Below are 12,033 nucleotides of genomic sequence, written 5' to 3' on the forward strand. Positions count from 1 at the left end.
GTGTGTGTGTGTGTGTGTGTGTGTGTGTGTGTGTGTGTGTGTGTGTGGTCTGTGCACAAGCACCTTTGGAGCTGCATTGTGAATCTGGGCTGGAGGGTCCAGTAATTGCAGTACTGCTGACCTTGGGATTGTGGAACAGACCTCTGCCAAGCCCTCAGAGTTGGCACATCAATTCAATTCAATTCAACAAAAAGATATCTTGTCTAGTCCTCTGCATCTAAGCCACCCTAGGCCCATGGTTGTCTACTATCTGCTTAAAGAAAACGTAGGGTTTCAGTTGGTGACTCGCCCCTGTCTGGCCACTGAGGTCTTCCTTATATCTCACCTAATGGGAACTCTCAGTTACGGCCACTATTGTAAAGTGTGGTGAGGCAGCGCTCAGACGTCTCTTAGTCATTCCTCCCCACCCCATGCTGGATAAGAGAGATTTTCTGGCAGATTTACAGATCCAGAGACAGAAGACTCAGGAGATGTCATGGGACTTGCTTAAAGGTTGAGCTACTGTCAATGGGGATAAGAATTCAGTTCCCAGACACTAATATTGGAGGATTATCTGATTATATTTTTCTAGTGCCATCTCAGGCCTGTAGGGCAGGGGAGCATTGTTTTACCCAAGACCTGTCCTACAGAGGCCACCATAATTAATACACTCTCTGCTCTTTCTCTTCCACTTGGAATTCGAGGCCTGGCCCACGCAAGGCGCCTTGGGGATCAGCAGATGCCGAGAATGAGGTGGAGTGGGTTGGTTGTATAAGGCAATCGGGTAGTCATTAAGTGAGGCGAGCTGTCAGGGCCTGGGCTGGAGCCAGCATATTCTATATCGACAGGAGGTCTGCTACCATTGTCATGGAGAGAGGGGAGACAGTTTGAGTAATTGTTCCTTCCAGCTTTCGATTTAACGAGAATCCCAGACATCCCACTGGCCAGCTGTGGGCAGGTTTCTGCATCTCCTACAGTTGGGAAAACAGCTGTGGGAAGGGACCACCTGCATCTCGGGCATAATTAAGAGGCACCAAAGTCACCCTGCTGCAAAGGCTATTGGTGCCTCCCCTGAGCAGACTGACTTTCTCTTTTAGTCGACCGGGTCAGGCTAAGGGGTTGTTCTCCAAATGTTTGTTGGAGCCAGCAGGGTGGAGAGGAAAGTTGAAAAGAACACCACATGTATCAGCAGCCTCAGTCACTGTTCCTCTGGAGCCTGGGTTGGGATGGGCCCTGGCACAATGGGCAAGAGACATATAGGGCTTCTAGGAGCTGATGCTAGAAGGAGCCTTGGAGTTGTGTCATTAGTCCTGACCTTAGAACTGTAAATGCTTTCTAGTTTAACCTTTTTTTTTTAAGATAACTATCATCATATCTGCTAGGTCTAAGACCCATTGGGGAATGCCAAAACATCATGCATGTTTGTATAGAAACCTTGTGGAGCCCACGCTGTGGGTCCTCTCTCTACCCTCTAGTTTTAGCTCTCATCAAAAGCCATTAAGGGAAAAATTGGCTCCCTCTTCCAAATACTAGCCTTCCAGATATTTGAAGTCTCTTTTCTAGGAGTCAAAACAGATGCCCCATGTTTCCTTTGTAGTAGATATATTTCATAAAATCTTGGAACTGGAGCTGGCAAAAGACCTTAGGAATGATCTAGCTTATTCAGCAAGTATTAAGTTATTCAGGACACTGTGCTAGGGGTCAAGGGGAAGGAGGGGGAGGGGGAAAGATATATTTGACAGATGAGGAAGGTGAATGACTTTTCTCAAGGCTGAGGACTGAGTCAGTGGCAGAGGTGTGGAATTAGAGCCCAGGGCTGCCTGCTCCTGGGCCAGAGCACTTTTCACTAGGCTAAGCTCAGCTGCTGAGGCATGAAATGTGGCAGGGCCATGGAAATGAGTGCCTTTCTCAAGCAAAGGTCCCAGGAGGAGCTTGTGATGCAACAGACCTTTTTCTTTTCTTTTCTTTTTTTTGTTCAGAGTCACACCTTCAGACTCACTGCCCTCTCTTGCCGGGACAGGGGTAGGGTGAAGGTGGGGGGTAGAGGGAAGTGTTGCAGATGAGAAACTGTCTGATGCTGCCTTGGACTTCAGTTCTTCCCATACTAAAATTCACTTGACTGTGCTAGTTGTAACCACCCTGGAAAATCCAGCAGAGGAGGCAGAAATGGAGAAAAACAATGGGGACTTTTTTTTTGCAGAAGAAATCTAATTCGAAAGTCTCTCCCTTTGGCCTTAGAGGGTTGTGATTTGTCAAGTTGCCAGGGCCCCTAGAAGGAGCCCACCTTCTAATACAAAGAGGGTTCCCCACCCCCAGCCCAATCCTCAGGCCTCCCTGGGGGAAGCCTTGGCAGACAGGAAGCAGGAGGCAAGAGTAGCAGACAGGACAGACTCAGGTCCCAATGGAGTCAGTCTCCCGGAGGAACAGTGGAAGGAAGGAGCCCTTTGACTTGGAACTAAAGGGAAAGGGAGAGATTATGAGTCTGGTTTTCCACAGACTAGGAGGAAGGATGTGGTTTTGGTTGCTTTTTTTTTTTTGCTGAAGGGATCAAAATTCCATTTATTAATAACCATTTTAGTGGCAACCCAGATTAATTCAGCGCCTTATTTCTTGTGAACCTAAGGCATCGTGCATACATGTCAAAATCTCATGGAAGTCCATGCTGTGGGATTGTGGCCTTAGTAAGGAAGACCTTTAAGGAATTTGAATAGTTACATTCCCTTGAAATGAGGCCACAAAAGTGTCGCTTTATATTAAGTTGTATCTTATAAAAATGTGATATTTGGAAGTTCCAGATAACTGTTTTATTTATTGTGAGGAGTTTACAGGGGCATCATTGTCCCCTTATTTAACAGAAGACCAATAATCAATAATTGTAATTTGTCCTAAACAGAGAAAATGTTTCCTTGTAGAAAAAGGCCTAGGCTAGATTCACCTGAGGTCTGGGAGGCTTGGGCCCTAGTTCTTACTCTGTTTCTAACTCACTGTGTGAATTTTAGTGAGTTACCTTCAGTTTCCCTTAGCCTCATTTTCTTTTTAAAATGGAGATGATAATATAGGCCTACTTAACTCCTCTCTCCCAGAGAGTATGATGAACTAATATCTGTAGAAGACCTTTAAAAAGTTGAAAGTTCCCTGCAGATGCAGTGGGTGATTTCTGTGAAGTCCCTGGAGGAAAGAAAGGAGGAGCCTCCAGCCCAAGACAACCCCTGTTTGGTCACCCCATTTGTACCATCTTCCTTAGTTCAGCCAGCTTCTCTGGTTCTCACGGAAGTTCCCAGCAAGTGACCTTGCCTCTTTCAAAGACCAGTCCTGAGGAAGCTATAGGGAAGCTGTTATCTGAAGTCTGTCTGTGCCTCAAGGCACAATAGTGTTGTCTGGGTAGGTTAAATAACAAGATAACCTTCCATGCCTTAGGACTGATTGGCAAAAAAGCAAATCTGTATCTGTTGTGAAAAAAGAAATGTTTATTAGCCTAAGGAAGAAGCTGCATCCTGATGGCCAGTAGCCTTCTGGAAAGTATGGACTTATCCTAGGTCCCCACTGTGAAATTGAAAATGTATTCCAGGGGGCAGATAGGTGGCGCAGTGGATAGAGCACTGGCCCTGAAGTCAGGAGGACCTGAGTTCAAATTCGATTTCAGACATATAACACTCACTAGCTGTGTGACTTTGGGCAAGTCACTCAACCCCAATTGCCTCACCAAAAAAGGAAAAAAAAGAAGAGAAAAAGAAAATGCATTCCGTTTAAACTCATTATGTAGTGAAGCCAGCAGACCTTGGTTTTGGCAAATGGTTAGAGTTGACAAAAGAAGTACAAAAGAAATATCAATTAATGATTTTGCTAATTGTTTTTTTCCATGTTTTAGACATTAACCTCTATTTGTCTTTTTTTTTTCCTTTTTGGTGAGGCAATCAGGGTTAAGTGACTTACCCAGGGTCACACAGCTAGTGTCAAGTGTCTGAGGCCAGATTGAACTCAGGTCCTCCTGACTCCAGGGGCGGAGCTGTATCCACTGCACCACCTAGCTGCCCCAACCTCTATTTATCTTTAATTCTGATATATAGGGAGAGGGACTAGATCTGTGGTTTCATTAGTATAGAGAATGCTCCTTACCAGTACTACTTATGGTCGTAGAGTTACCTAGAGAACTGAAAGGTTAAGTGACATTTGTTGTTCAGTTGCGTCTGCCTCTTCATGACCCCATTTAGGGTTTTCTTGGCAAAGATACTGGAGCGGTTTGCCATTTCCCTCCTCAGCTCATTTGACAGATGAGGAAACTGAGGCAAACAGGATTAAGTGACTTTTCCAGGGTCACACAGATAGACATAAAGCCAGATTTGAACTTAGGAAGATGTGTCTTCCTAATTTCAGGCCTGGCACTCTATTCACGGCACCACCTAGCTGCCCAGCATCAATAGCCAGTATGTATTTGAAACCAAATTTGAGCTCAGGTCTTCTTGGCTTCAAGGACTTCTCTCTATCCACTATACTATGCTGCCATCAATTTATCTTTAATTTTGATTTATATATATGTATATATACACACACATATGTTATATCTACACACACACACACACACACACACACACATACACATACCATTGAATTCAACAAATATTCAAGAGGGGAAAAAAAGCCTACTTAGAGAGATTTACCCTAAACAAGTTGGCTGTCCTTTACTCAGCACCCCCCCCAACATGAACTCATGAATGTCGTGACTGAGAGAGTTCTCAGTTAAAGCTCTGAATTCAATAGCAAATCACCTCCTCCTATAGAGTTTCTTTGCTGTCATCCCCCCTTCAGGGCTTGTGGCCCTGTGGGACCTCTGATGCCATTTTGAGGCCTCCCAAGGTAGAGGCTGTATCTCAGAAGTGCTGCTCTCTGAATCAGATGTCTCTGGAGTCCCTTGTGCTGACCCTGAGCTGGACAGGCATGGCGTTGAAGTTTATAGCATCCACGTAAGAAGCCTTCATGCCCAGAGCTCTGAAGAAGGGGGCCTGTGTTCTTGAAGGCTCCTGGTTCAGGATTTGTCAGTTGCTTGCAACCAACCACACGGCCTCTGGTGAAGGCAATGTTCCTTCAGTCCACCCAGCACTGTTTATTTACACACCACAGGAGAGGCTGGGTCCTCCATCACTGGCTCCCTTTATGAAGAAAGAGCCAACACAAGCAACAGGGGCCTGTTAAAATGCGAACCTCTGAAAGGTTTTCCTCCCACCCTTGCTTTGCCACATGGCCAACACCCCTGTGTTTTATCCCTCTCCTCCACCCAGGTTCTCGTTTTTTAAACTGAGGCCTCAGATTCCTGAAGGGAAGATACCTCAGCAACTAGCTGAGGTTCAATCAATTGCAGGCTTTCCCAGCAATTAGTGATCTGGGGGCCTTTAAAAACCAGGATCTCTGAAAAAAAGGAGCTTACGTTCTTGAGGGTTCCTGGTTCAGCCCTTAGAGTCTTAGAATGCTAGAGCAGGAAGGGACCTTCCAGATCATCTAATTCAATTCTCTCTTCTTACCAATTGAGAAACTGAGGCCCAGAGGGAGGAATGACTTACTCAAGATCATAGGATCATAGATTTGGAGTTGTAAAGTTGCCTTAGGGGTCATTAAGTCCAATGCCCTTATCTCGCAGATGAGGAGATGGAAGCCAAGAAAGTGAAGTGAGTTGCTCAGTGTCACCAGAGCTAGCGTCTGAGGTCTAGCAGCCTCCTGGTGCTGCCTCTTGCAGTGAGCATGATTGCAGGGTACAGTGAATCAACCCAAAAGCCACATGCCTCATGAGTTCTTGCCTGGCACACCCCATCTTCTTCTCTCAGGCAGAGACTAACCATGAATGTTGGATCTTTGATCCTCATAATTCTGGAGTCAATAAGATCCTGCTCTCAGTCCTGTCCCCAGGAGTCACTTAAAATAAAGTTGTTCATCCATTCATTCCTGAGGAGTCAGTGAGCTCTAACAGAGCATTTGCCCCACCAGAAGCTAACTTCCAGGAAAAGGGGAAGAGTGAGTACAAGAGAAAGAGCCTGAGGTCCCAGACCTGAGCCAGCATTATATACCCCTAACTCAAGGTGGGAAGGGAATTCTTCTGTGGCTGTTGTGGGACTGGAGGAAGCCAAGTTATATGGATATGAATCCTTATCAATGGGCTATGTTCTTTTTTTTCTTGGACATCCAAACTGACTCTGGCTGACTTGAGAAGAAGCTCCACCCAACCAACAGATGAAGAAAGTTATGGCACACTGCGTTAATGGGGGGAAGGACTCTGGTCCCTGACCTACCTCGTTCTGGCCAAATTTTACCACTTAAGTGGTGAGCTAATAGCAAAGCAGGTAGAAAGTAGATTCAAAGAATGTACCATTTTGGAATGGACTTTTTGAGATGACCTGAGATTTGGAAAGGATAGGTCAAATCTTTGCTCTTTTGGAAAACTGGGGCACAGAGGTGGGTCCCAGTGACTGAAGTCTTCTGTTTGAGGCTGTCTAAGTCCACCCCCAAAGAAGGCCCCTGTCTTGTAGTTGGGGTGGGGAGTGAGTCAGCCTTTACAGTCTGTTTGCTTTCTCTGTTCTTGTCTTGGCTGAACCAGCTTGACAGGGGTTGATTGGTGGGAGGGAGAGAATGGGGATGGGTAGCTCAGCTGGAATGAGATCCAGCAAGAGGCCCAGGGCTGGAAAATTCAGATCCCTTCTGTGATATCTGTCATGTCAGACCTAGGACCAGAGGTAAAGCCATACCCGCTGAGGGAACAGTGCCATTCGATCCAAGCTGCCAGCTTTTTCACTTCTCAGTGGCACCTTTCCATGCCAAGGCTAATGTCAGGTCCATGAGGGATGCCTCATATGGTCACCAAGGGTCTGGAATTCAGACATCTCACAGAAATGATATAACTGAGCCAGATGTCTTGGAAGAAGTAGATCCTAGCACTCTTTTTAGATTTTCAAGTTCATCCAGTTTAGGGGTTTTTGGCCTTTTTTAGTGTATGTCATGAACTCTTCTGGCAGTCTGGTGAAGCCTACGGACTTTTCAAAATAATGTTTTTAAGTGCATAAAATACATAATGTTACAAAGGAAACTATACTGAAATACAGTTATCAAAAAAAATTGTTTTAAGTTTACTGACCCCCAGATTAAGAACGCTTGATCTAAGTCCTCATTTTATAGATGAAGAACCTGAGACCCAGAAAGGGGACTTGACTCGGCCAGGCTGATAGAATGAATTAATGGCAGAGTCCAGGGTAGAACTCGAGTCTGCTGACTCCTAGTCTTGCACTGGGGATGGACAGGCATGAGTTAGGGAGGAAAGAAAGTCAACTGAGGAACCTCTGTCTTAGAGTTTTCCAAGCTCTCATCTCCAAACTCATGGAGCTCCACTCATTCTCTCTCCCTTGAGGCATTCCACAGCTGTAGGTTCCCATTGGCTGGAACCAGTGGATCATAGAATAGAGTGTCATTCTTTATTTTTCCTCCTACTCCTTCCCTCTGAGACATTTCCAAGCAGCTTGTCAGAGGAACTTGAGGGTGTATTTCCAAGCCTGGGGGACCTGGTGAATCCATTACTCCTTTCAAATGACTTCTGCTCCAGTTTTCCACTTTGTCTTTGGCAAATAGCTGACCAAGTTCCTTTTATTTACTCTCCTTTGCCATAGCCGAGGAAGGATGTCCATCTATCTCCCTTTGGTAGGAGGGGAAGCCATAGGGAATTTGATTAGGGAGGTTATGTCCCCATTGCCAGCCCACTTGCCCCTTCTGTGGTCATAAAGCTTTTGGGAAGAGCTTTTTAAAGACTGACTCACAGAAATTAGCATAGGATTTAGAACTGGAAGGAATAATCCAATCCAACATATTGGAAACCCAAGCCCACACAGAAGAGATGTGCTCAAGATCACACAACCAGTAAATAGTATTAATGCTGGGTCAGAATTCAAAGCCAGGTGCCCTAAGTCCAAACTCAATGCTATTTCTATTTCCCACCTGTTTGCCTTTTCTAGTCTTAAGGCGTCTGGAAGCACCAAAGGAAAGAAATTCTCTATGGGGCAGGAGGAGAGGGGAAATTGGGTGCAGGCAAACTTTTGTTGAAAGCCCAGAAGAATCTTGGACTGAATAATGAACACTGTTCCTTGAAGGTCTCTAATTCTGAGAAAGCTCTGGATTGGTGTAGGTTAATAGACGAAAACCTCCTCTAGGGCATAGGTCAATCGAGTAAAGCCTTTTACAATACTTTGGCTGTGAAGCTCTAGCTGTTCCCTTAATACTTCAAGTGTCTTTTTATTTCCCCTCTTCCTAGGGTGACATGGGAGTTATTGGTCCAATTGGCTACCCAGGACCCAAGGGAATGAAGGTAAGTGAGCCACTGAACCTGCTGTGTCCTCTAGCAGGACGTGGCATGTCTGGCCATTGATGCTATAAATTTCAAGATGTCAAAAGCTCCCCTTGAAGGGGGTGGGGGTGGAGAGATAAAATAAAGTGTGAAACTGAGGGAGAAGAGTTTGTGCACAGTCTTGCCCTTTAAGGGGTATTGCAATCCAGGTTTCTTCTCTGGTTGTGTTGTGATGTTGTGATGGGATCAGAGACACTGGTGGGAATTGCTGGATTAGCTTCATGAATCAGGAAGGTGGTAGCCATATGGTACAGCAGAAAGAGCTCTCACTGGAGTCAGAGGACCTGAGTTCAAAATACCTGTGTGTCACTTTCCACCTTATTACCTGTTTTGCCACTTAAGCACACTGAGCGCCTGTGTCCTCATCTGTCAATGAAGAGGTTGGACAAGATGGCCTTTAAGCCATCTGGCTCTAGATCTGGCCTCCTCTGATGCTTGCTGAGATGCTCAGTGAGGTAGTGGGAAGAACAGGAATGAAGACATCTGGGTTCTAGTTCCAACTCTGTTCCTGACTGATGCTGTAACCCTGCGCAAGTCATTTGACTTGTCCAGTGCTCAGTTTCTCCCCTTGTAAAATGAGGGTGTTGGACTAGATGATTCATGAAACCCTTTTCAACTCCAAAATGTCTTAGGAAGCTTTTTCTGGAGCTTGGCACTTAGACAGGGTTTCTGTCTTGCAGGGGCTTATGGGAAACATCGGAGAACACGGACTGAAAGGTGATAAGGTGATCTGAATACTCCCTTATTGCACTGTATTTTATTCTGCATGTGAACTACTACTCCAGATATTCCCTACTGGAAACCTCACTATCCTCATTGCTGGTGTGTGTCCTCTATACTTTCTCCTCCTCCTCCTTTGCTTTCCTCCTAGAGCCTAGACTTCCCCCAGCCTTCTCCCTGTCAGCACTGTGTCATGGGCAGCAGTGGGAGAGGGTAGCCCTTTACAGAACTGAAGACACATTGTTAATTCAAGAACAGGAAACCGTATAATGTATAACATGGTCTGCAACTAACATTTTTGAGTGTGGTTCACTTAGAAATGTGAAAACCTAGGAGAAAATGTTAAAAAAAATGTGCAAATATTTTTTCTTGTGTGATTTTTTTGGGGGGATGACAACCCCCTAATTCCTCTGTTTTGAATTTTCCATTTTTTCTCCTCTGGTTTTCACTTTTCTGAAATATTTCTCCTGCTCCGAAAGAAACAGCTTGGTACAGTGGCTTCGGAGCATTTTGGAGCAGAAATGAACAATTTTAACCATTTTTTGTGTTGTGGTCTCCTTTGACCATCTGGTGAAATCTATGAACTTCTCAGAAAAATGTTTTTTAGTAATTTAAATAAAATAAAAATGCATAGAATTACAAAGGAAATAATCACATTGAAATACAGTTGTCAAAAAAAATTTTTTTTTAAAGTTCTACAGACTCCAGGTTAATAAGCCCTGCTGTAGAGAAAGAGGACCTGGGTTCAGAGCCCACCTTGGCCAAACCATTTAACCTCCCTTGGCCTCAGTTTCCTCATCTGTAAAATGAGAATATTACATGAGATAACCTCTCTGAGGTCCTTTCTCTCTCTAGTTCTATGATCTTATGAGTTGTTTCTTCTGTGATTCAGGTATATTCAGATTCCCACCATAAGGCAGAACCTTTTAGAAGTCTCTTTGGCTTTTTCCAATGAAAAAAAAAAAGCAGTTTCTTTTTATCCCAGTGGCCAGTCCTATACAGAAGCCCTGGTTTTCCATGACCTCTGTTGGGTAGGTTCCTACTTACAACCACTTGGTTTTCTGTGCCTCCTGGCTTGGAGCTAAGCACTGGAACAAAAATTCCCGTTTGAATTAAACAACCTTTTAAATCTATTTTCCTGACTTCTTGGGTCGCTTTAATATTTTTTTTTCTTAGCCCATTTCACATTTGGACTAAAAAAGGCTCTTTGGCTACCAGGACATGGGAATCTACATAGGAGTTTCCAAATTGGAAAAAGAATTTTTTTAAAGGCCTGGCTTCTTTATCGGTAGCAGAGTTCTTCTACAGGGCCATGGTCTTAGTAATTTGACACCAACTCCATCACCCCTATGGAGCTGCCCCATACTTTACTTGACTTTCTGGGCTCATGGTGGACCAAAACTCAACCCCTTGATAGGCCTAAGAATGCCTAGGCTGCATGAGACACCCTCCAGGAACCAGAAGACCACAGGAATTTGTTTTCCCAAATCTCCTTTGTCCAGTGCAATCTTGGTTATCTGACTTTCAGACCAATCCAACCTTTTGGAAAGGGCAAAAGTGAGATAGAGGAGTGGCTTTTGAGAGAAGGGGCAAGCCTGAGGGTGGTTCTTTTAGGTCAGGTATCAAAATACCTCATGTATCTGGAGGTCATTTTCCAGAGACCTCACCTATATGGAACTTAAGAAAGAGCTAGGGAAAAAAAATTTTTTTAAATGCCTTTGAGCAGCCAGGCGAGATGTCACAATGTTCATGAATGAAGTCATGCACTTTCCAGCCAAGAGAGCCCCTCAGGCCTTTAACACAGACCTGGTTTCCTTTTCTTTTACCCATCTCCAGTATTCATCCAACCTATTCATAGGAGCAGATTAGAAGGAAGAAAGATAGTGACAGAGCAGGAGTTCTTTGCTTGGTGTCTCCAGACCCCCAGGCGTCTATGGTTAGATTCCAGGAAACCCATGACTTCAGATGGGGGAAAAAAAACCCACATCTTTGTTTTTGCTAACTTTTGGTTTTCTTTGTAATGCTATGTATTTTTTGGGAGTATACATTTAAAAACAATATTCTGAGTAGGAGTCCATAGGCTTCACAAGATGGTCAGAGGGGTCCAGGACACACATTCAAAAGGTGAGAACCCCTGGACTAGACACAGGTACACTTCAGTGGCTTTGGAATGAAGTCAAGCACATACTTACTCCCAGAGGTACCTTCACCTTCCAGTTACTTGACCTGCCTGCCACCAAGGTGGCATGGCATATGAGAGTGGAGGGGAAGAAAGGGACCCTGTATAACCTACTGAGGAGCTAATCCAACTGAGTGGAACCTTCTCCCTCCTGCCCGGGATTTCTATTTGGAAGGCACAGGATTTATAGCTGGAAGGGACCTAAGAGATCAGGTCCAATTCATTCCCCTATTTTACAGATGAGAAAACTGATTCAGGATCCTAAGCCAGGGCTTCTAACACCTAAACCCTGTTTTCTTGCCACCACACTATGGAAGTTCTACTGGAGTCAGGGGTCCTGATAGCAGACAGGAAGTGACAACGGCAGCTGGTCCGTGAGGGAGAAGATAACAACTTGAAAAAGCAACACTAGGATTTAGAAAGCATGGGAGCTGGGGCCATCAGGGGCAGACTGTACCACACATCTCAGTAGGCCCCAAGGGTGTTATTGCATTACAGCCCACTCTGGTTCCTGATGAGGGGAGATCGCCTGAGTAATAGAAAGAATGCTATCCTAGGAGTGTGTGTTCTAGGCCTGGCTCCACCATTATCTCACTGGGTGACCTTTGCATCTCTGGGCCTGTTTCCACATTTTGGAGGGGTGGGATAAAGGAGATGAACTAGGTCAGTCTCTAAAGTTCTTCAAATGTCTGCCTATCATGGGAGGCAGCACCATGCATTGGAAAACGTTCTGGATTTTAGTCAGAGGAGCTGGGTTCAAATCCTGACCCTACCACGTCCT

At 44.9% G+C, this 12,033-nt stretch overlaps 1 protein-coding gene across 4 annotated transcripts in view; it reads left to right on the forward strand.

Annotated features, from left to right (window-relative positions):
- Positions 1 to 12,033, forward strand: part of COL27A1 (collagen type XXVII alpha 1 chain) — a 244,751-nt gene that overhangs the window by 113,737 nt on the left and 118,981 nt on the right. For all 4 annotated transcript variants that reach the window (XM_027869712.1, XM_027869713.1, XM_027869714.1 and 1 more), the window contains 2 exons: positions 8,261 to 8,314; positions 9,034 to 9,078. In XM_027869712.1, coding sequence (XP_027725513.1) covers positions 8,261 to 8,314; positions 9,034 to 9,078 — 99 coding nt within the window. The remainder of the gene's footprint in view (positions 1 to 8,260; positions 8,315 to 9,033; positions 9,079 to 12,033) is intronic.

The sequence above is a fragment of the Vombatus ursinus genome, unplaced genomic scaffold, assembly GCF_900497805.2.
Source record: "Vombatus ursinus unplaced genomic scaffold, bare-nosed wombat genome assembly UNPS02014793.1, whole genome shotgun sequence".
Lineage (NCBI taxonomy): Eukaryota > Metazoa > Chordata > Mammalia > Diprotodontia > Vombatidae > Vombatus > Vombatus ursinus.